Raw genomic sequence first — 25,225 nt, 5'->3', positions numbered from 1 at the left:
CCCGAGTGAAAGATATGTATCTGGCATTCACATTTGCATGGCCGTTGGAGATCCCTGGATAAGTACATTAGAAATGTCACTACTATTTTTATATATGTACTTATTTGCATGATTTATCACTGTGGTATCTAGACACTCCTGGCCCATTTAAGAAAAGAAGATTGGAAAGGACACCCTGCTCAAGCCCAGTTCCCGTGCCACTGCAAATATATTTATAATTTCTGTCACGAACTGACAGAGCTCTAGCTAGCTAAGTATTCAGTATTTTTCCCCTCCTACTTCCATAGGAAGGCTGTTGCAGGCTATCACTCTCTATGGGGAAAAAATAATCTCCTGATTTCCAATCAAAATGTATTTGCGACCCATTTACACCTTGATTTCTTTTGTGCAAACACTTCACCTTTAGTTTACATAGTTCTTGGCCCTTCTGGGGCTTAAGTCACCCAAAGTATTTATGCAAAGTGATCACATCTGCTCTCAGTCTTTGTTTTGCAAAGGTTTACAGGTTGTCCATTCTCTTTATCTCTCTTTTAAGTCTTCTCAGCAGGTATGCTAGTCCCAGTTCACCTGTATGTGAATGTGAGTGACCAGAATCACATGACTGAACCAGAACTGCCTGTAGCATCTCAGCTGTGCTCTCCTGAATGCTCTTCTACAGTGGCGTTTCATACTGGAAATACCTAGCATCACATTTTTTTTCACAGCTGCATCAGAGTGGCAGCTCATTGCCTGGATCCTTCCTTCTCACTCACTTCCAAATGGACGAGTTTGTAACATCAACTGTGCTTATTCATCCCTAAATGTATGGACTAGGACTCATCCCATTCCTATTATCTCGGTCTCCACAGGCCACCATTTCTTCCTGCGGGATGCCCGTCTCCTTGCGCCTGGACAGCTGGACAGCAGAACTGCACCACGCAGTTCTGGTCCACGTGAGTCTGGTCCCCCGCACTCAAATACAGATTTCGCCAGCGGAGTCCCTCAGCTTCTGCCAGGGCCGCTACCGAGTACCTCGGACCGGCCCCAGGCCGGTGCCGCTGCCTCCCTGCACCCCTCGCTCCCACCCGGCAGCCCCGGGAAGCGAAGGCAGCGGCCGGGGAGGGGAGCGCCTTGCGGCCGGGGCGCCTGGGGCCCGCTAACAGCTCGCCGGCGGCGGCGCAGCGCGGGCGGCTGCCGGCGCTCACGTAGGCCGGGGGGCGGTGCGGCGGCCGCAGGAAGCGGCGGCCGCAGCCGCACGTAGCGGGGTCGCCCGCGGCGCCGCGCCGCCGCCCGGGTCACGTCGCCAGGCCGGGCCGCCTCGCAGGGCCCGCACCCCCCGCCCCCGATGGCGCCTCGGGGGCGGCCGGCGGGGCGCGGAGGCAGGCAGCACGGCGGTGAAACCAGGCTCTGTGTGCCGCTGGCTGCTGCTCTCCTTCGTTCCGGCTGCCGGAACCTTCCGCCTTCCCCATCTGCTTTCGGTGTAGTGCCATGCCTCGGCTCTGCCCACCAGCTGCTCTCCCCGACGACCCCCCCGGTCCCCCGGGATGAGGAAAAACGGGTCTTCACATTTCACCGGGAAAAGCGGAGATGTGGCTGAAAAGACTCTGCTTACTGTTACCTATATCTTTAGAAAATGCACAGTTTCCACATCAGAACAGGTGATTTTCACCCAGAAAGTCGTGTACTCCACTGAGCGCAAGGAGGCATTTTGAGCAGAATAAAGCCTATTTCTAATGCGTCCTAATATAAAAAATAGGTACCAAAATGGTTTTGTATCACATGCATTTAGTAACTATCCATTACATGGGTTTTATACACATACACCTGTCTCTCTGAGGCCAAGTAAGCTCTCAAAAAAAGTGGCGTCTGGAAAATACGAAATCATTTGACTTGAAAAGGTGAAAAGTATTTAAAAATGATTGCCAGTCATTTTTTCTGCTTTGTTATCCTTATATCCCATAGGGATTGCTTGGCCTCATAGGCATTCTAATGAAAGCTGTTTCAATTCTCATTTTATGGTTATGCATAACTTATGTATGCCGAACAGCATGTCGTTTCCTCTTTTCTTACAGCATCATCGTGCCTGTCACCCTAAATCTGCTGCTTAATTCTTTCCTGTCCACATGGCACTGCTCCTTCTTTTAATTTCTTCTCTCCTTTATTGTAGCAGCTTTCATCCAGTTTTCCTGTTACTACGCACACTTCCACTACACATGTCAACACCTGCCATTTAGCTCATTTCATCACCCAGTAAAGTGAATTAACAATGGAGGAGTAGCAAGCTGGTTTCCTGTTCTGAAAGGAATCCTTAATAATGTGTAGGACCTGACTCCAGGATCTGCTTCAGCTGCCGTCACTCTGCAGCTATAAAAGTTGGATAATTAACAGGGTTCCCTAAAAAAACAAAAGTGCTCTATTGAGAAGAGATAATCAACCCTTATTCACCCACAAAGGTGATGTCCCTTAGAGTAGGAAGTAGGACAGAAGACAGTTCCACGAAGGCCACTGGCTCAGCAAAGCAGGGTCTAATTTTAAGCAGATGTGGCTGCTCTGAATAACGCCAGGGACCAGACTGGATCCTTTCTGCCCCCAAGATTTGAAGAATATAGGAAAGTGTAGAGTGACCTGTGCCTAACCCTGGTCCTGCAACTGCAGTTTATTGCAGCATCTAAGTTTAGCCTTTAATGGATTGATACGGCACAAATAGTCATCTCAGAGCTCAGTCTAAATGGCTGGACAATGTTCTGTGTTTGAAAACAATTATAAAACTGTCACAGTTCACCAGTGCTCTAGGGCATGATGATAAGGGACTCCAGGAAGACCTGTTTGGAGAGACTGAGTTGGGTTTTTTCTGCATGTTTTTCACATGTTCTGACTTTAGCTTTCAGTTAATGTTCTTCTTGCCTCTGAGTTGTCAAGGTGCATATAGAAATCTCTTGGCTTAAGTATGGTCAGGTCCTCTCAATCTTTTACCCTGCAAAGAGAAAGGAAGTAGCCTCTGTACATCTCACCATACAAGAATTTCTTCTAATAGCCAAGGTATTTGTTTGGTAACAGGCAGGTGTTTGTCCAGAAACAAATTTGGCTTTCTATTATGGCAAAACGTTTAGGCTTTTGTCAGTGTCTTCACTCTACTGTGTCCCCAAAAGTCTGTAGTCGTGAAAATAGCTAAGAATCCTTGCTGCTGCATGCTGCTTAGTGCAAGGTGCCTATCCTTTATTTCAACATGAGCTGTGTTTCAGCTGCGACTTTGTGACAAGTCATAGGACTCATAGGACCACAAATAAAAAGGTAGCTTATAATTGCTATAAATTGCTATAAAATGGTAGTTTATAATTGTAGATAATAATGTGGTTATTGACTACACTGAGAACTTTCCACAGGATAGCTCTGATCACAGTTTCCATGTAAGAACATAATTTTTTCAGTGAGATGATAAGACAAACCCTCATCAGTGGCATTGTTTCATGAGAAGTCTGTGCGATGATACGTTCATAAAAAGGACTAAAATGGAATGAGACCACAGGCCATACCAACTGGCAGCCTACTTCTTCACTCTTTAGCTAATGGCAGAGCTCTTTCACTGCCATCCATGGTCCTCTAGATCTGCTAGAATTGCATCTTATGCCTGGTAAGAAATACTTTCAAGACACAGATCTTCAATACATTGGGAATCTTCTTGATGGCCTTCTGTTGAAATCAGGGTTATTCTCTCAATAAAGCAAATAATCTGGGTTGGGTTTGGTTTGGCTTTTTTTGGTTTAGTTTTTTCAAAAAAACAAACCAACCCATGTGGGGAGACCAGAGTCTGTCAAGGAAATCATGCCTACCATTCGTCTTTCTTCTAGGATTTTAAGAGATCTGCAGATTATTAAATATTTATTTTTATCCTCACTTATACCCATGAGAGAGAGATTTTAGTAAACAGTGAACAGCTGGATGGTCCAGGAAGGGGTGGAAAGAGAGAGACATTGTAGAGATCTTAGAAGCCAAAAAGACTTCACAAGCGGAGTGACAGAGACAGTTGGAGGTGCAAAGGGATAATACACTTGAACAGTGGGTATCTAGGTTTCACCTTGCAGTAGCAAACTAGTGGACTGGAACTGCAGCATGGCAGTAACTTTCTTTTTCCTGAAGTTAAGAATGCCAGCCTAGCTGCAAAGCAAAAGCATCCAGCCAGTAATGCAGATGTAAAATCTGTTTTTTCTGCATCAAACTCTAAATCAAGCATAACATTCCTAATTCACATTCTAGCTGCTGTATGGGTTCTTCCTTTTTATTAGCATGTGTGTCTAGCTGATAACCCAGACTTGCATGGGTGATAAGTTTAATAAAAAAGAAACAGCCAAGAACATTTTCAGGATTTATGGCTGGTTCTATTTACCAACTTGAGTTTGGGAGTGCAGAATGAGGTTTTGATATACATTTGTTCTTTTTGCTTACCTATTTTGAGCCAAAGTCCACACTAGTGTAGTCTAAATAGGTTTACAGTGGTGCCAAGCTGTGGCAGTGTGCTCTCCCCTTTTCCCCTTCCCCCCCCCTCCGGATCCTGCTCAAGCCATGGCCATCAGCGGGAGTTGTTATGAGTTGCACTTGAACTGTGGGAGATGGCTGGCAACATAACCAAAACATTGTCTGGAGTGGGAACCTAGGTATCTTGTTCCCATGAGAATATGACTGTAGGTCAATTATCTTACTCCATAAATAGCGGACAGCCCAAGAGCTCTTTGAGCTCTCCTGCATGGCAGCGGGCTGCACAACAGGATCTCCCCTTGAGTGGGGACGCTCGCTTAAGGTTCTTCTCGAGGTTGAGAGATTCCTTGCCACAACAGATTCTTGGTAAGTGACTAATAGCATGCTAAGCTTTGAAATCTTAGCTAAGTGATATAAGGATTGATTGCGCATATATAATCCTTTAGACATAAACTGTTGACCAAGTCTGGGACTAGGATTGGATCCAGCTGCACCTAGACTCCTCTCTGAGAAGGAGTTTAGAAAGCAAGGGGGTCATTTATGAGCCGTGTGACTCAACGGGAGGGTCTCCCTGAGAGCTTGTCTGACCCTGGTCTCTATGCAGTAAATAATCAAGTGTACCCTGGCATCGAATCTCGTAAAACACTGTCGCATTCACTACTAACTTTGTTAAATCAATGTTTTATGTTAATAAACATTTCACTACTTCTCTCTTACAAGTGAAGTTATTCACTCCGCCTGCGACACAAGCTGAGGCTCATAGAGAACTTTTAAAAATGAGTAGTATGATTTATGAATGGAGAGAGATATGAATATTCTCTTTCTAAATGGATTCTAGGCTCATGGTGGAGCTTTTGTCTAGTGCAGGCTGAATTAGAAAGACGAGGCTAGAACTGACTTCCTTAGTTTTGTTCTCAGCTATTCTAGGCAGCCGTGCCATGTAATCCCTTTTATACCCTTCAGTTGGCTATAATCAGTATAAAAATAATGAAGAGTGTCTCAGTGAACTGGTTCAGCTCCCAGAATAACCTCTTGCCATGCTCTGTTGATCCCAGCAGTGCATTGGGGCTTTACCTGGGAGCTTCAGTCTTCCTTTAAACAGATCTTTCCTAGTATTTTCTTCCCTGATCTATTGTTTGCTCCCCTGCTTTTCTGTTAATTTCGCTTCCTCCTACAGCGGTGAATTTAATCAGGTGGGAAAATCTAATGTATTCTTACTGCCTTTCCCAGCACTGCTCATACAGTGGTGGACAGTTGACCTCCCATCTGAATTACAGCCTGATCCAGCCATTAATATTTCAAGGACAAGCACTTGGCACTGACACTTGTCATGATCCACTGAAAACCACTAGAACTGCATGAGAGTGTGCCAATGAATTGCAGACTGATGGCATTGCTTAGTTAGGCAAAGCATTCAGCTAGCGTTTCACGGTGTACACTAAAAGTTCTCCAAATACCTGAATATTCTGGCACAGAACTCCACCTTTCTTATGCCCGAAGCTATCTTTCTGCTCTAATAGCATAGACAAGAACAGCAATATTCTGTTCAGCTGCAGAATTTTTCTTTAAATCCCAGATGACGAGTCAAATAATACAGTTTCTAGGAACCTGCATGGGAAGTCACTTGAGGTCATCGCTGCTACTTATTGTTTACTCCTTTGGAGACTGGTTCTTGGTTCATAGCCCACTCACCCAAAAGAGACTTCTGGAACTTCCATTCAGCACACTGCTCCAAGACTGAAACGCTGCTCCATTTAACTGTTGTGAGAACACCATCATGCTGTATATTAGGTATCTAGTAGCTGCTTTAAAATCTAGCATGAGATCTAGGAATCTAACATGACAGTTCTGGTGTCCATGAAGAATTATTCTGATGAGAATTATTCACATGAAGTTTGAATTAGACTAGCATTAAGTTTTTCCTTTGTGGTCTTTGTCATTGGTAGACTACAAGTGTTCATGAAATAAATGATGTCACAGAAATTCCATACTGCTACATATTAAAACGATTTCACAACGCTACTTCATGGATTCATTTTCCTATTTTCATATTGAGTCATTCAGAGAGGAATTGCATGACCTCAAAAGACTTCCTGGAACTGATGTCAATTGGATAATCCTGTACAGAGTAAAGTTATTAGCTGTTCTGTTACTTAAGGTTTAAGTTATAACTCAGCTTTCTAAAATATCTCTGAATCTGTGCTACTGGAAGAAAGAGAGGCTGTGAACACTCTTGTACGACTCTTCATCAGATCTGCCGTAGTAGATTTCTTAGCATCACCTGCTCTGCTTTGCTCTCAATTGTGTAATTGTTAACAAACTGCCACTTTCTTGAGACAACCAGAGCTTTTTCTGCAGTCAGTGGCTTGGAACTGCAGTCAGCAGTCTGAATAACTGAAGACTCATTTCAGAGCTAGCTGAGTTTCCCCACAGCTGTACTGCCATCTGGCCTGTTTCTTTTACATCATGCTCCATGTCTCATTATTCTTTTCCTATGAGCTGTCCTTGTGTCTATTAACCATGACAACTGCTTGTTTTCCCTTGCCTGGTATTTGGTCCTCTAATCTGCTCTTCAGTTTCTTCAGAATTTATTCAGTCGCAGGGTATTTTTTGAGCTGACTGAATGAGTATTGCCTTGCCTCGGAAAAAAATGCGACCTCTGTAATATAGGTTCCAACCTTAGCTGTGCCTTGCTTATATTCCTCTCCAACCAAAGAAATTTGGAGCTATACACTCCAGGCAAGCACTTAACAGCAAGAAACTCTGGAAAGATGAGTGGCTGCATGTAAACACTCCAGAGGGAGTGTAGGAGAGAATGGGCTGTGGGCCTCTGTTCCTCCTTGCAGAGGGTATGGCAGTACCTTCAAGGTTATCGCACAGCAAGTTATCTGGAAAGGAAAATACAGAAGATTTTTGTGTAGTGAAGCTGCCTGTTGGAGGACACCAATGAGCAAGCAGGCATCTGGGAAGAGTGACAGTTTCAGGCAAGGAAGGGAAAAAGGACTTGCTTCTTTTAGTCCAATGTCAGAGCTGAAGATTGTAATGCATAAGAGGAAGCTTTCTCCAGCTCTGCTGGGCTACAGGAAAAAGGGAGTCACTGCTTATCAGGAGGAAGCCATGCTGAGGAGTGAAAGAGAAGCTTCTGCTTGTTTCTCTGCTGCTTTGTCTTTTATCCTGTTCTGTTACTGATAAGGATAAGATAAGAATAACTAAACTGGAGACCCAGATTCCTGACATCAAGATGGAAAATGTAGAGGGCTCACAGTGAATATAACTGAGAATGAGATAGAAGTCAAATTTGTCATCAGTACAAATCTATTTCATGGTGTTGTGCAGGGTGCAGATTTAACCCAAGGCCTTCCCTTTACAATTCTGGTATATCAGTAACCAGCCATACAGAAAACAGAGTCATTAGTATGTCTGCCCTCTCAATATAATAAAATTTTACCTTATTAATGTTACAGCATTTTTTAACTGGAGTTATGATGTATTTTACATTCTTACATTGTGGTTTTTGCATTTTTATGAATATTTTAGCATGTCTAAGCTGCATAGAGTAGAGCTTGTCAACGTTAACGAATTCATTGACTTTTGACTTTTACAAACTCAATTATCAATTTAAAAGGCTCTTGTCCCTTACCTTGCTTGAAATGTCTTCCCCTGTCATCTGTGCCGAATGCCAAACCAGCAATGTGGGACTGAGCTCTAAGTGATGGTACAAGCGTCTGGCAGGATGACTATGTCATGCCTACCTTCCTTTTCTCAAATCAAAGGTCACTTGTGCTTATAAGCAGAAAAAAAGCCAGCCTAATTTTTTGAAGCTTATTTCACTTCTGAGTCCTGTTACATCACATGGACTCTTCTGCTTTGGACCTTCTTCTGTTTTCTAGGCCCCGTATCCTCATGACTAAACCTTTAAAGTATTTTTCATTGTTCACAGAAGAGAAAATTTCATACTGACTATAACTGGAGGTATCTAGTTAGAGCTGCATATAAAGTTTCAAAGAAAGGACTGTTGGGTATTTTCATCATTATGTGTAAACTTGCATTGTTCTGTGCCCTTTCAAAGTGATGTCAGTTGAGGTAAGCTGATGGATGTTGTCTGAAGATCTGTTTGTTTAGCAAGTAAGTGCAGGAAACCTGGACAAAGGCTTTCATTAAAAAAAGATCAAAGAGAAAAGGTAAATTCTCCCTGTCACAGGTGTTAAATTCTGTCATAGTTCAAAGTTTGCATAAAAAAGAGCGAGTAAACATGAAACTAGACAGTATTACTTTTCGCATTGAGAAGTTAGGTACAAGATCAGACAAACTAATGCTGGGCTCATAAATAGCATCCTCTGTCTCTCACGCTTCTCGTTCTCCCTGCAGAGGACCCCGTGAAGCCTGTCTGAGGTCAGCTCGGCACCCTGCATCCAAGCCCAATGTCAGGTGCAGGGAGCAGCTGTGCTGACTTTTCTGGCCATTGTGCCATCCTTGCCACCTGCCTGCTGCACCAGGGTTGTCCCCTTGTGGAGCCCTTTGCCTTTTCAGTCTGGAAAATTGGATGATATTGAGTTTCCCTGGTAATAGCAGTCTGAAGTAGAGCCAGGTCAGGATGCAGTTTACCCAAGACCTGATTTAAAGCCATGATTGATAAGCAATCTTTCCTGTTTTCTCTCATGCATGCCACCTGTTTCCTGGCTTCATTGGTGGAGGAGATGCAGTTTAATTCATGTGATTCTGCAGGCTAGTGAGTGGTCTTAGTTCATCCACCAAAATATTCATGGTGAACTGGAAGACCTGGAGAAGAAAAGACTTAAGAAGGAAGTTGAAGAAAGCACTGGTGAAGTTTTCCTGGGTTCTGATAGGGATTTTCATATCATGTCATGTGTCAATCGAGAGACTGGGAAAGTTATTCACAGAGGTGTTTGTTAGCAGAATAACACGGGCTGGAGTTGTCATTTTTGTATCAAAGGATACCTAATTATCATAGTGATGTTACCTCATAGCAGTCTTTAAAGCCTTAAGAAAGAAGGTTATGTTTAAAGTAGTAAGATGGTAAAAAGAAAGCAAAGTGGAACTGTATACAAAAGCAAAAGGTGAAGTAGGAAATAGCAGTAGCATTTGGTATAAATGTGAGTGGCTAAAGGACTGGAGGCAACAGAGCTGGAAAAGTGGAGGTGACAGTAGTCAAGCAACAAGATTATCAGTCCATCGACAAACACTTCAGCAGTCTCTCAGGCAAAACACGATGGGCTTTGCAAAGCTGTGGAGGAAGGAGTGATAAGATTTAAACAGAGCCAAGATATAAGGCAGTCTGGGAAGGGGGATGAGGAAAGATGGTGCCCTGCTTATGCTTAGTGAGTAGGAAGAGTATGCTGTCATCCCTGACAAGAGGAGAAGAAGAAAGAAGGGAAAATGGGAAGAAGTTTGAGTCTTAGTCAGATTAAAATAACAGACCTGCAGCAAACACTGAAGTGTTGTCACGATTAGATAGATGGCGAATGTTTTTGAGTTTCCAAAGTGTTTCTAAGGTATCGATTCCTTCATGCCGTTTCTCTCCTCCCTGTGAACTGAACAGTTCGCTCAAATGTACTTTTGAAATACCTGGTTATTTTGCCCCATCCTAGAGTCTCCAATTCTTATGAACAGTTTTAATCAAGAGAACAGAGAACATCAAAAGAAGAAAACATGTACTGTGCTCCCTTTTGCAGAATATGAAGCGAAATATACATTGAGAACTGAACAAAGAAGAAGTAATTATGAGAACTGTTCTTCACAGGAACCGAGGCAGGAAAATACCTGACAGACAGGCGATTTTCTGTTGTAATAGATGTTGGGCAAAAAGACATCATGGAAGAGCGTGAGTCTACACCAGTAAGCGCACAAAAGCAGATAGAAAGAACTGATGAGGGTGTTCAAATTACTGAAAGCCTGTTGTTTTCTGCAGGGAAAGGTATAAAAGCTTGGACTTTGACAGATGTAGTTGCTGCTGGATAATTTCATGGGTGTCCAAAAGAAATACAGAAAACACTATTAAAAGAGGGAAAAAAATAGTGTCAAAGCCATTTCAGAAGAGCAGATGAAAGTACTTAGTAGCACCATCACAATGTACATATAATAGAAACATGAATATAACCATCAGTCAAACTCACCATGAAGAAAGGGATAAGGAAACAGCTGGTAGGTGCCAGCCGTATCCATCATTACAAGACAGAAATCATATAAGGCCATAGAGACAGAAGGCTTACAGTAGATGTGAGCTGCCTCATGCACAGCAACAAGAATTTCATGCACATGAGAAAATATGGAAAATATTGCAAGTGCAAAATGGTTTTCACAATTTCACAAATAAACCTCACAAGTATGCAGAAAAACACAAGATACATTGTGTTTATAACTGGAGAACAGTTCAAGGGATAGAATCTCAGCAACAGTGACACTGTCATATTTTTATCAAACAGTGACGAAGTACATGGAATTCTTTTCATGAATGTAGACGAAGTACCATAGTAAGGCACAAATAAACTGAGTAGCATGTAAGGAAGCATGGCACATTCTAAAACACTAACATTACTGGTATCAGCAAGACTCACAGGATATAGAACATACCTATTCCATATAGATGGGGTATGCAAAGATAAAACCACCAAGACTTAGTTTTCTATGTAATTAATGTGTGCTAGCAAGAAGCATGATACTGGAAGGTCTTGAGTCTGTAAATCTAGTTAGGTCCCAAAGACAGTGGAGTTGTTTGGAGGATTGCACAGTGGAAGACATTTTTGGAACATTCCCTTAATGTTTCTGGAGGTGTATCTCCTGTGACATTGCATCACTGAAATCTCTAAATGCAGCACCTGCCACGCATGCACTGAAGTAATCACTGTTGAGGAAGAAACCTAAGGAAGTATAAATTACAGCATCTGGCATATATGAGAATGAAAGAAAAGGTGAAGGAACCATTGCAGGGCAAAATAGGCCAACCCTTTTATCCACAGGGGAAGGCTGTAAGCCAGACTTAAGTGAATCAAATTAAATCAAAAAGAAGAGATCATTTATACTGTCAGTTTATTATAAGAAGCAGGTACTAGAAAAGCTTGTGTGTGGGAGGTGTCCAGAACAGCAGACAGAAGCATTGGAACAGGCGGCCCAGGGAAGTGGTTGAGTCACCATCCCTGAAGGTATTTAAAAAATGTGGAGATGTAATGCTGAGGGAAATGGGCTAGTGGTAACTTGGCAGTGCTAGATTAATGGCTGGACTTGATGATCTTAAAGGTCTCTTCCAACCAAAACGATTCTATAATTCTATGTGGGGTTGCTGCTACCGACTCAGGTTGGATGACACTGGTTTGCACACCATACACAGCAGGTGCTAGATGTTCAGTGTAGATGACTGCTGTCCCAGCCGGACAAAGAGTCTGTTTTCAGGACTCAGATGGAAAACAGTGTTTCCGGGGAATGTCCCATTTGTGTATCACCTACATTAGAGCTATGCCAGAACAAGAATGTGAAATCTTACCAGAACTGATGACATCCTTGTAGACTTCAGCTGAACGAGTAGAACAAAACTCATGTAATATGGGCAAAATTAGGACAATTACTTAAACGAACCTCTGCCAAAATACACTGCTTTTGGTGGAAACCTTTCTCTTTACTTCAGTGGTCACTGGATCAGGCTTTGATGTGCTGACTCTTCAAAGTAGTGTGTATCGGTCTTTGTGGAAAAATACCTTAGTATTCAAAAAACATTGCCAATGCTCTTTAGAATGTTCAAATGCTTCACTAGTGGATTGAGTCCAGTCAAGGAAAATTTCAATTGGAAAGAGGTAGTTTCAATTGACTGTGTGACAAATACAAAGAAAAACAAGGGATGCAGACATGTCCCATTTTTAACAATGGTGCTAAGAACTATTCGTATGAAAATGTCATGAGCAATGATAAAAGAAAGCCTAGATAAAATTTCTCAAAGTGTATATATATGAAAGTCATGCAATACTGCATTGGAAGAGCAAGAAAGTGCCCAATAACCTTCACTACCTGAAAAAAAGGCCAGCAGAGAATCTGATAAATTGCATGAAAGCATTTCAAAGAAGTTTCTACAGAATTCGCTATGGAGAAAGAATAATGTAGCCTTTTGTAGGGGGAATGACCTACTGTCACTGAATCATTCTCCAAAGATTTAAAAATAAATCTTATTTGCCTCTCCACCATGTGTTACATTTTTGACTGACAGTAAATTACATAGGGCTGCTAAATACAGCAGTGATATTGTTTGGGGTTTTTCAACCTTTTTAAAAATTGAACTGTATCAGCTCAGTCGTAAATCTCATTAGATGATCATGTGGCTAAAAAACAGAATAGACTCAGTTGTTCTGGTTTCATTGTCCAGACCTCCACTGAGTTTCTCTTCTGCTTGGACACCTAAGGTCAACTCTAACAACCCACAAAAATCAATTGAATTCTGAGAGTTTTGTGTCAGATCTTCATCTGTTAAACACCGAGTTAATAGTATTTCTTCCTAAGCTTGCCTATTAGCTCTACAGGATCCATGTTTTTTTCTTTAGCTGTACTGATGCAAATACCCAGCTAGTGACTTTGGCACCTCTATTTTTTTAGCTAATGAGTGCCAAACACTTAAACTGGTTATTTACTCTTGAAAAATGATACTGACTAAACCTTCACATGATCATAGAGATGTCATTAGGTGCCTTGATACTTTTAGAAATCTGTCCCCTAAATTTTTGAGGCAGATATATGAAGGACAAAACCCAGAGAGGGACTTAGGAACTATGGCATTCAGCAGTAACTCAATGGAATTTAAAAGTTGCTGATTGTTATCCTGATACTTCAAGATAGCCATCTGGAAATGCTAAGGGGAGGAATAGACTGTCTTGTGTTTCTTCAGGGATAGGTTTTCATTCTCCCCTTATGATTCACATTTGCTGGAGATGAGGGCTTCAAGCTGTGACATTTTTCAGAAAATCGAAAAGTAGAATTTGAATTTGTTTGAATCCTTCACCTGATTTAGAGTGTAGATATGAATTTAGATCTCCACATCTCACCAGGTGAGCAGTCTTATCACTGGACTAGTAGATAATAGGATTGTCAAAGAGGGAGGCAGCTCTTATGGCTCTATTTTGTACAAAATAGGGAAAATATGTACTATGTCCCTGTTGACAGGAGTTAGAGTTTAGATGCTCTGACAGGCAACTGGGACTGAGGACATGAGTACCTGATGGTATAAAGTCTTGAACAGTCTTTGTCAGGTGTCAGGTGATCACTTTAGTGAGCTAACTTTCCTTAGGGGGTAGGTAAAAACACTGAAGTCATCCATGGAGTAAATTATTCTCAGCAGTCTGAATATATTTTTTTCAGTTTTAATTTCTTTTTCTTCTGAACTTTTAACCTTCCTTCTTCAATGCAGAACTCATCATACTTTAATAACCTACCTCATCTACCTGAGCTTCCCAAGAAGGAGCATTTTGGCATTGTCTGTGAATACATTTGCACTATTGGCACATTCCCTGATCTAATTAAAAACAGGCTAAGAGGATTTCTGAAGAGTATTTTCTGAAGGAATGAGACATTAGCAAAATGCAGAAGCATTTAACTACTGAGCTGGGTATGATACTTCCTTCTGTGTTCTGCCCAGGCTTCCTTTTCCCATCTTTGCTTACTGATTTGTGGGCTGACTATTGACATACCTCTTCCATTTCCTCCTCAAACACCTTTTACATTTGGTTATCTTTTTTTGTTTGTTTCTGAATCCCACCACATCCTTGCCAGCTGTATATCATCTTCTGTGATCTTCATGCTTCAAAGCCGTTCCAGGTCTTCCAGCGAAAGCTGTATTGTTTGTCAGCAAAAGCTCTCTAATCAGCTTTGGCAAATGTTCATTTAAGATGTTTTTCCATACAGTATCCTAATGAGTTACTCACAGGTAAATCCAATGACCTAGTCACATTGCTTTTTCCTCTTTTTGGAAAGTATCAGACCATACAGATAAAGACTGAAAGGCCTCTGACACTGTTCATAGCAACAAGCTTATCTGAGCTAATAGAGAACCCATCATCCATTCTTAAGAGCTGGCACAGGTTCTTTTCTCTTTGATAGGTATTTCCTTCTGAGCATCACTTCTTTTCTATTTCAGCGTCCTTCTGATATTAAGTGTGAAACAGCTGTGACTCTGCTTCAAAATCTCTTCCCTTCTATTTTCTTTTTTATCTCCTGTTACGACTGCCAGCATAGAACCTGCTGGTCATATACTAGTAGCTATTATATCTCCTTGTTCTGGTATGTATTGATTTAAAACTTTTAACCTCACCTCTGCTTTCTGAAAACTCAAGTATAATTCTAGCATGTCATGTATCTATGATATGAACTGGCATTTATCACCAAACTGGCACTAAAATCAAGAGCCATCGTGGGTAGAAAAGATTTATTATCATTCCCAGTTAGTTGATTTCTGGGGAATACCATGCTTTACATAAAAGGAAGGGCATACCATTGATGGCCACAGTACTAGTGTCAAAGACATTTTTCTAATATTTACAAAGTCGTCATTGGATTCTCTGATTTTCACAATAACATAAATGTACTTTCCTCTTCCCCTTTCTCCATGGTAGGTGATTGAAAACCATGAGATTTTAAAATATGGCTTATGAGACACTGAGTTTCTGGGTATGTTTGACTCCTATCAGAGAAAATGCATACACACAGAAAAAGACAGCCTTCTTTTATAGCCTCCCACTGTATTTCTTCACTCCTACAGATTGGCATCTCAGCTCAGTATGCGAACCTGCACCACCCTCAAATCTCACACCTCGCTCTCCCTCTCATTCACACATCAGCAACCCACATCCTCCCACGTCTGGAGCCAGAAGTGCAGCTCCCAGCACAAACTCAGCCCCTGCAACAAGCACTGCAAGTGAGGCAGCCGGTCAGCATGGAGCCACTGGCACACACAGAAACAAGCTGTTATTAATTGGTGGGCTGAAGGTAACTCCCTTCATAGAGTGATGGTTAAAGCTCAGCTAAATGCTGCCCATTAGGTAGTTAATATAGCAGGTAGATCACCCCATAGACTTTTCTTCTGTAGGCTGAACAAACCCAGGTCTCTCATTCATGTGTTGAATCCCCTAGTCATCTTAGGATATGCCTGCTGGACATCCTTCAGTTTGACAGTCTTTTGTCTATTGGGGAGCTCAGACTGGGTTCAGTACTCCAGATGTCATCTCAAAAGTGCTGAACAGAGAGACTAAGCACTTCCTTTGACCTGCTGTCTACACTTTTGCTAATGCAGCCTAGTACGCTGTTGACCCTCATCCCCCATGAAGGCACATTGCTGACTCACGTTCAGCTTGTCTGCAAACACCAAATATCCTGTTCACCTGGTGAGTTGGTGGCCATGCAGCCCAGTGCTGCAGCAGATGTTCTCTGCTCTCTCACTGAGGCAGGGTTTTCTGGGTTTCCATTTCCTTTTCGTGTTCTAGATGAGATATTACTCCTTTAGCTTCTCCATTGGGGGTGGGGCAAGGGGAAGTAAATTGTGTCTAAGAGTAAGTTTATGAACTTTCCACATCTAGTGATGCTGTTGCCTGGTTCTGGATACTGATGATATATTATGTGTCCACCTAGACAATATAGGCTATAATTAGGCATAGTATTCACACACACACAGAGCCCCAGACACACCCTTTGGAATGGAGTGTGCTTTTACAGAGAGCTCAATAATGGCGAAAAGTCTCCTGTAGGCTGTTCCTGTCCAGTTACATATCCATTCCAGAACAGTCTAATTGCTATTTAACTGGAGACACAGAATATGAGACTATTCAGTGTTGTATGTGCTCCATCTCCCAATAATATGGATATTTGTAACTGTGTTAGTGATAGACACTTCCCTGAAATTTGTTGTGTCTTTGTGTGTATAGACCAGTCTCTTCATGCGGTTACATCTGGCTGTTCAAACCCATTGGCCGTTCTGGACTCACTCCAGAATAGTTTGCCAAGCCTTATGTCAGAATGATACATTTTCTTTGCTGTTATTATGTAGTTTATCTGGCAGCAGTAGTTTATCTGGCAGCAAGAATGACAACTACAGCAGGTCACTTTAGGATGGTATAGCACTTTTCTTCCTCATTATTTAAGACTGTAGTTCCTTATAGCATTGTCTTTAAAACTGGGGAGTAAAGGAAGCTTGACTATGTGACGATGGTCAGCATCGTTCCTTAGTTGTGCTGTATAGGCTATAATATGACCTTCCCCTCTTCCCCTTCCTGCTGTTGCATGATGTTGCCATTTGAAGAGGTGGCTGCTTGGAGCAGCAGCAGAGGAGCTGGAGAATGGTGCCAAGTCCTTACCAGCTAGAGATGTCCCAGTTAACATTAGAAGAACAGCTGTTAAGTACCTCAGGGAAGTGTTGAAGGGGAAACTCTGAGAGTTGCTTCTTGGAAAACAAGTGTGCTTAGGCAGTTTCTCTAGAGGTTTTAGCTGACAGAGAATCTGTAGGTATTTTCCTTCAGGGAACGGGAGGCAGATAGCCTGGGTGATGAAGATGAGTCATGCTGGTAGAAAACCTCAGCAGGAGTTATATTAAGGACTAAGTATGAAGACCTGGAGCCAGCCGGGAAGGCTGGATGGATATTCTTGGGGTGCTTGTTAAGTTTTTCAGTACGTGCAAATCCCCCAAAAGGGAAATGTTCCCTAGAACATGTCTAACTTGCTAGGAGAATGTGAAGGGAGCTGAGAGACATGGTGTTAGCAGGGTTACACCCTGCCAAGGGGATGCGTGCCCTCTGATGGTGCGATGTTGGCTTCCTTCCCATGCAGTACACACAAATACAGAGTGAAGACAGAGACTGCCATTCACATCAAGAGTGTCTATGCTCAGTTAATATTTCTTTGCTCTTTCGCTCCTCTCTGAGTCATCTGTTGTTCTTTGTTCCTAGAGCTTCTCCATGAGAGAGTTCAGTCTTGGTGATATTAATTTGCTTTGTTTTTCAGGAGCAGTTGCCATTTAAAGCTATTTGTTAGCTTCCTTTCTTTATTCAGTCCATGTATTTGACTTGTTTCTTCTTTTGTGTCTTTGTCCTGTAAGGATTTTCTTGCCTTCTTTTTTGCCTTGCTTCTCTAAAACACGAAGCGTCATCTCCTAAATTGCTCTTTATATATGTGTCCTGAATTATCAACTTCCACCCACCAGACTAAGAAGCACTGTTGTGCATCCACTGCTCTTACTTCCTTTTCAAGAAAAAAAAAAGTCTGCTAGTGTAAGTAAGTAATGTGCTCCGTTTACAGAAGTAGAGCTGTGCCAGGAACAACTTGGGCTTTTAACTGAATCATCTGACCTTGGTTTATATGGTAATGTCCTGGGAGAAGGGACTCATCTACATATTTATATCAAGACAGACGTATTATTAATGTTCAGTAAAGTCAGTCATAAAGAGGAAAGCATCATCCCAAAACATTTATAGAAATGTCAGATGTGTATTAAAAAAAAAAAAAAGAAGAAAAAGAAATGTAGTCTTGACGGCTTGACAACTGATTTTTTCTCTTTGAAGTAATAACTGTCTTTTTTTGGAGGAGGATTGTTGATAGCTGAGAAACATATTTCAAATGCTAATGTCATACTGAGACAGTTCTGACCACATAGTATGAGATGGAGCAGGCTGAGTAACTAGGCTGACATTTAATGTGAGTAGTATTAGTGTGGGGGTATTTCTAAGTACAGCTGTCATTGTGTTCCTAGGGTAGGAGGAGAATAAAAGCAGGTATCCTGATAAATCATGGTGTCAGCTCTGTGATGGCATCTCAGGCTTGAGCACAGGTCCGATTGTTAACAGCATGCGTGGTACCTCTGTTATCAGAACACTGGAGATGGCTTCTCAAATAACTATGTTACCATCTCCTTCCTTTCTCAGCATATATGTTAAGTTTTCTAGGCAGAGATAATTTTAGCAAATCCTCTCATCTGAACACAGATATCCTGAATATTCAAAGAAATGAGATTTGCCAGCTATTGAACGTGGATATAAAGATGAAAGTAGGACTACCTCGAACGTGAGACATCACCCAACCAGCATATACATAGGAAGAAATGACATTTTGTCAGTTGATTGTCATTCTCTGAAGGTATCCTGTATTCCAACAGATCTGCTGGCAGTTGTGAAAGTCACACAGGCATAAGCAATGGGAGAAACCATCTTCTATAGTGATGGCCCAAAGCCAACAGAAGAAAGACTGCATTCATCTTTCAGGACTGGCCTTTGCTTGGCTTGCTTTGCTTGGATTCTGTCAATGATTCAGAACCTAACCAAGGGGGCAACTGGAGCAATTCACTTGGAAGCAAAAATTTCATTAATTCTTCAGTGATTGATATACTGACTGCAGTGAAACGAGCAGCAAAAGTAGCTCAGGTTTTGCAAATACTTTTATGTTTATTCAGGGCTTATTTCTAATACCTGGAATAACTGCAGAAGTTCCTGTCAGGTGTTCAAAAAAGCCTTTTCCCATTTTAAATGCATTCACAGTTCTTAAAACCCAACCGTCAACTCCTTACTGAAACTCTGGATATTGTTGAAGTCCCATATAATTACTCTGACTAAAAGCTGCCTTTAAATACCATGACAGCAATACTGTGCTGTCTCAAATCTTGTTATGTCAATTACAGCTGTGCAAAATTAGTATAAAATTTCAGGAAAATCAAATTGGTGGTGCTTTTGCAGTGGTTGTTGGTACTCATTGGCTTTCTCTGCTTACTCAGAGAAGTCAGACACAACATGCACAGCCTTCTACTCTCATCTTTCAGCTACCTTTCAAACTTAGACAGCTCGGCAGCATTGTTCTAATACCTGTCCTGGGAGAAGCCAGGCTGCGCCTTTTCACCAGTGCAAGTGGGGCTGGACCCAGGCCTCAAGAAATTATCTTTGGTGGAGTATGGTCAGAATTTTAATGAGTACAGAGTAAAGTCTGAAATTAAGGAAGCTCCAAAATGTAGGCCTAATGAAACAGATCTGTCGGTGTTCCGTGAAATACTGATGTAGGAAGTTACCTGGATTTGGGAATCTCAGTATTATTTGTCAGGTAAAAGAACACAACTTTATCTGTAGTGCCTCAGAACTGGTGTAAAATATTCTAGGCCAAATTGTCAGATGATGAAAAATATGAGAATGTCATGGAAGAAAATGAGGTTTGCTAACCTATTCTAGATGATAATCTGATCCCTGAGGGTTTTCATATCATCATAAATTACTGTAACACCCATATCCTTAAATGAACCATCACTCAGAAAATTAATTTGCCCTAATCGGTCACAGAAATATTCGTATTTCCTATTCTGTCCTTCCTGACAAACAAATATATTTTAAAAATCATGTATGTAGATATGTATGTATTCATGTATGTTTGTATGTAGTAATTAAATCTTACAGGTGAATAGTTCTGCATTGTTTTAACAAAATGGAAGAGCTCTTTTCTTGGTGCACAAAAAAAAGAAACCATCAAAATTAAGTATTCCAGTGCTGACACAGGAACAGATCCTGAGTTTATTAGGCAAGCTGTAGAAAAAGCAGAAGAATAAGTTTTATGGTAAAATTAGACCACTTTCTCTCAGAACAGCTTAAATAATATTGTCTTTATTATTCAGTACATACAGCCCGTATGTTTTGTGCTTATCTTCAGGAAACTCAAACATATATTCTGAGTGTTCATCAAAATTCACTAAAAGGAACAGTAAAGGACAATTAGCTAGGATAATTTAAAATGGTTCATTGGAATTGATCAAAAAATACAGAGAGGAGGGAGCTTAGCCTTTAAAGAGCTTGAAAATGTTGGTGATCATAATTTTTTTGTCCATTATATTTGACAAGGCTTACATGTATTTTAATTTCACTGAAACGTGTGCTCTTTTCTTCATGTACGTTTTGTCTGACCAGAAAAAGAGGAGTTGGCCATTTGTCTGGAATTTCTAAATGTTTGGCATCCTGGAAGTCCTAGTGATGTTGCCACTATCCACAGATTGTCTGTCCAGTGCATGCACAAGTCCTCCAGCCTGATGACAATGTGAGAATGATTGTGCATGTGTTAGTTGTATCCACTCAGGATTTTCCTACGCATGCTGTTCTTTCTGGTATGAATGCCTTTGTACATCAGTAACTTTATAACTACATCTCTTTTCAAAAGGCAATGTACGAAGGAGAAATATGATACTTGTTTCCTTTCTAAGAATTTTAATTTGTCTACTGCTGCACTATTTGGAAGGAGAAAATATGAGCAAAGAGGGATGGTTGCACAGATAAGGCATAAGACTAAAGATCAGGTGTCATCAGATGTCATTTGTTTTAGCCAGTGCCTCAATTCCTTGTGTGTTAAGAGGAGATAACTCCTTTTACAATACCATTAATTTACAAATTAACCCGATTGCATAAAAATCTATAGCAATAGTGTGTGTACCACAAAACAGGTACTCATTTATTTCCTAACAGGCATGTAAGGAAGACTACCTGACTACTTTGACAACATAAAAGCTGCAGTCTAAGGAACTATTTTGCCAGCCCTCTCCCATTTTTCCAAACAGCAGCACTGTGATCCAGTGTATTGGAAGGTCATCTAACCGAATAGGACTGAAACAGCTGGTAAGTGTCCACATACAGCTCCATTTGCTGACCTTCCCATTTATTAAATATTATGTAGGAACTTGCAGTGCCTGAGTACCAAAAAGCCCAACCTTTGGAATTCCTTTGGAATTCTTTGCACCTTCTCACAATCTCTTATTACTAACATCCTGCTCTAAATTTGGCCTCCAATATAGACACCCATATGAGATGCGCTAGGCTTTATAGAGAAATTATCTTCAGATATTTAAGTAGTTGTGAAGAAATACTTCCTACTCAGGCATGAACGTTTCTCACTCTCTAAATATGTATACAGTTATCCCAGCTTTTATATACCCTACTGTGTCCTTGCAACTATGAAAAAATTATATCAAAAAGGAAATGAAAGTAAAATTTTGCAATATTTGGCAGTAACTGTAGCACAAATGACAGCAACAGTATACCTTCCTGCTATGCGTTAACTTCAGCAAGTGACAGCAAGTTTGGAGAGATAAGAGGAATGCAAAACAGCAAAAGATATCATCATTAGAAAATGGAAGTAGCAGCCTCCACTTCTTCGTGTGGTGAAGAGAAATTACATTAACCTCCTCTCAGTTTGAATGTGAAGGCAAATATTTTAGTACAATAAATCAAGGACAAGAGCATGTGAGATGCTGAGAACTTCACAGCTCCCTGAAGTACTTTGTGGTGAGTCTGGCTCAAAAGATTGAAAGGTGTTTGGTACAAGGAAAATGAATGATTTTGCAAGTACCTATTTACTCTAGGAGGTTTACTGTACATTTCGTGCCTACCAAACAGTACTGTATGCCTCCCACTTGCCAATTAAGTCATTCAGCAAAACCCGATTGATTTCCTAACTGCACTACAATGTTTGATCCCTGGACAGAGATCAAAATCCTTTTTATAGTTCTTTAAGATTTATTGGGATATACATTCATGAGGATGTCTTGAGGCTGTCTGAATAAATACATCATTAGTCAGCATTTTAGACATTATGATATCTGCATTGTCCACCAGGAATCCATGAAACTTAACTGCAATAAAAGCACAAAGATTGCCACAGCTACATTTCAGTGTCATCTTAGAAAATACGTGTTAGCTTTGGAAAGCGTAAGGTAAATATGCAAATATGCATGTACGCACAAATATCCTACATCCCTTCTTGCTCTTTTTATGATTATTCAATAACTGGGACCTATGTTTAACTACATAATTGGATCATTGGCACCAAAAGCAGTTAAAAACTCTAATATTTTCAGTCAAAACTAATGATGGAATTCCAGGGCCCTGTGTATCATTCTGTCTTCAGTGCACCTTGGGATTTGAAAATCCATCTGTAAACTGACAAAACAGTTGATAAATGATGGAAGAGGAAGTGGTCTCAGTAACTTCATTAGTCTTTCTTATTTTCACTGGATCTGTCATCCAGCTCTCCACACATCACCTACCGAGCAAATATACTGACTTAGCACTAGTGTATATGATATATGGAACAGGGGAAAAAGCAATTGTGGACCCTGTGTTTACTTACATGATATAAACTGTAATTGATAGATCCTTTTCTGAAAAGTGCTTTATGCAGACTAGTAACAGTAGAAGAACTTTGTTTCCCTACTCCTGAATAACAGAGAAGAAGAAAGTGTTCTTTAAGATTCTTAAAAGGCTCACATTACCTCACTATAGGGACATCCTTTACTGTATCATGAAGTCACTGTGAGCTTGTTACCAGTTCCTGCAAGGAATTCCAGTTTATAGATGGGAAATTGAAATGCTGGCATATCTACAGTAGGGGATAGAGGACAGTGCAGAGATTTCTGGGCTAATTACATCCATGAGATTCAGTGCAACACTTTGCAGTGAAACTATCCAGGAACACTGAAATGGGATAGCTATTATCATGGTGCTTTATCTGATCCAATAAACCTGCCTCCCAGAAAGAGCTAATTGACTTGGGCACTTGGACATTCTGGGAGTCCACAAATTCTGGCAGAAAGCTTCACTGCAACATGTAGATGTACTTGCAAGGGAGAAAATAGTGACCAAGTAGGATGGTCTGTGACAGAGGAGGAGGTAAGCTCAGTCCTCCTTGAAGAGCCTGAATACTGCCCCAGTGGTCGAACAAGGAACGTGGCAGAATGCGACCTTGCCAACAAAAAGTATTGGTTTGTTGTGGCAACAGGGCAGTTATGAAGTCAGCCAAGGGCAGAATCTCTGCAGTTAATGTGTCCTGGCCTTTGAACTGGGACAGCTGCTTTCACGTTTTCTGTATGGAAATCCTGTGAAGAGGAGACTGTTGCCTTATGTTTAGCCTGATACCTGCCCTATCTTTGGACATCAGTTATCCATGGTAATCAGCTTGCTTTACCTTCTTCCTCTTCTGCTTCTCTTCCTCAGACTCAATAACAAGCAAATTAATTGTCTTACTTGCCTAAATCTTTTCTCAGATGTGAAATCTATGCCTTATATCACTTTTATAAAATGCAGCAAGTACTATGAGCCTGGAAACAAGAGGTTGAACTCTTAGTGCACATGCTGAAATGTCTACCTAGCTCCAGTCAGTTAAAAGGATGGTATTGACTTCTAGCTAATGACTAGATACACCCTACAAGTTGTGATCTGACTATGCCAGAGGCAGTAGGAAACTCACCAGTCTAAGTTAGATTTTTAGTCAAGTTTTATTTCTATGAAAGAAACACCATCCTTCTTTGAGATGCAGAAGGGTATTGATTATGTTACAATTTAAAGAACTGTGATATGCTATTCTTACTTCCTGAGGGGCCCTAGCTGCTCCATGGGTTACTGTAAAGGGAATTTCTGATAAATTCTCATCTTAAAAAGCCTACAAGTGAGATTTTCAGAAGGTCTACCTACCAACCTATATCCAGTGTTTTTTCTTTTTTATTCACATCTAAGCAAGGAACATGATGGAACATAAATGAGAGTTAATCCCCTAGCCACTTTCATATAGGCTCCAGTATGCCCTATGTGTATGTGCCTACATTATTCTCAGTGTCACTCCTGTTCTTACATACGGGTCACCTGATTCATTGTCAGCACATCGACATTCTATTCCAGAACGTCACTGGAGATGCTTTAACATTAGTGGAGGTCTCCCATGTTGAAACAGGAACTCTGTTTGCTAAACACCAGGAAATACAAGAAGATTTGGAAGAAATCAGCAATCTAAAGGGATCCGAATATTCATTCCAAACAACTATGGAAGAGCTTGAGGAAAATCAGAAAGATAATCAACTTACTTTACAGGAACTCCAGAATAATAATAACAAGAAGCAGCTGCATGAGAAGATGGTAAGTGGAAGATACAATTCTTCCAGAGGTAAAACTACAATGCATTGTGGAGCATGTGGACCAGCCGGAAAATTGAGTGTGCAAAGGAAAGTGAGGGTTGTGAGACATTTGAGTTATTTCTCAGAGGTAAAGAACCTCAGTGGCTTCCATTTTCATGGGTTAACATCAAATTCACCAGATGTGAAATCCTTCCATTTGGTCAAAAGAGCCATAGTGTTTGGTTTAGATCAACCATGCCCTAGTTAAACATTTTCAGAAATTTCTTTACATTTTCAAATCAGAAAATTCTTATATGGTGGATATTTCATATTTTGTAAGGCAACATTCAATGGAAGATTTCTTTTCCAACTCTAGGAACGATCTTTTTAAAGGGAAATAATGGATATTAGAAAACTAGTGAGTCGTATACCAATATGGGAATAATCACTTGAATAAATATTCAGGCTTTAGATGAACATATTTTATTTTCATCCATCGGCTTCAATTTGTCCTCCCTCTCTCCAATTTATAGCAGGGAGCCATCAGAGACATGACAACATCATCTTTCATCTCAGACAGTAAAACAGAGAGCATGGATGCTAAGTGTCACATGGCATATTTGGACATGAATGGAGGAACTAGTGCTTTGCCGTCAGAAGTATCCACCAATGCAGAGGAGCTGGAACAGCTCTGTGGCAAGCAGGTCACAGCAGCTGATATTGAGCTTGAGAGGATGAGGTGGGATTTTGTGCTGGCTAAACTGAAATATGAACATGAGGATAATGAAAAGCAAAGGCTTCATGAAGAGAGAATGGAGCAGATTCATCAACAGGCAGTAAAAAGACCGGTAAGGACAGGAAGGAAAAAGCATTGAGTGCAATAGAGACTGAAACATT

General features: G+C 41.0%; 1 protein-coding gene across 1 annotated transcript in view; it reads left to right on the top strand.

Annotated features, from left to right (window-relative positions):
• The window catches only part of LOC134512838 (uncharacterized), a 115,947-nt gene that overhangs the window by 32,487 nt on the left and 58,235 nt on the right, over nt 1-25,225 (top strand). Inside the window, exons 2-4 of the mRNA XM_063328637.1 lie at nt 20,913-21,062; nt 24,117-24,350; nt 24,862-25,176. Of these exons, the coding sequence (XP_063184707.1) occupies nt 24,258-24,350; nt 24,862-25,176 (408 nt within the window). The 5' untranslated portion in view covers nt 20,913-21,062; nt 24,117-24,257. The remainder of the gene's footprint in view (nt 1-20,912; nt 21,063-24,116; nt 24,351-24,861; nt 25,177-25,225) is intronic.

The sequence above is a fragment of the Chroicocephalus ridibundus genome, chromosome 3 (assembly GCF_963924245.1).
Source record: "Chroicocephalus ridibundus chromosome 3, bChrRid1.1, whole genome shotgun sequence".
Taxonomy (NCBI): Eukaryota; Metazoa; Chordata; class Aves; order Charadriiformes; family Laridae; genus Chroicocephalus; species Chroicocephalus ridibundus.
Note: the sequence above shows the minus strand (reverse complement) of the source record. Positions and strands in the feature narration are given on the sequence as shown.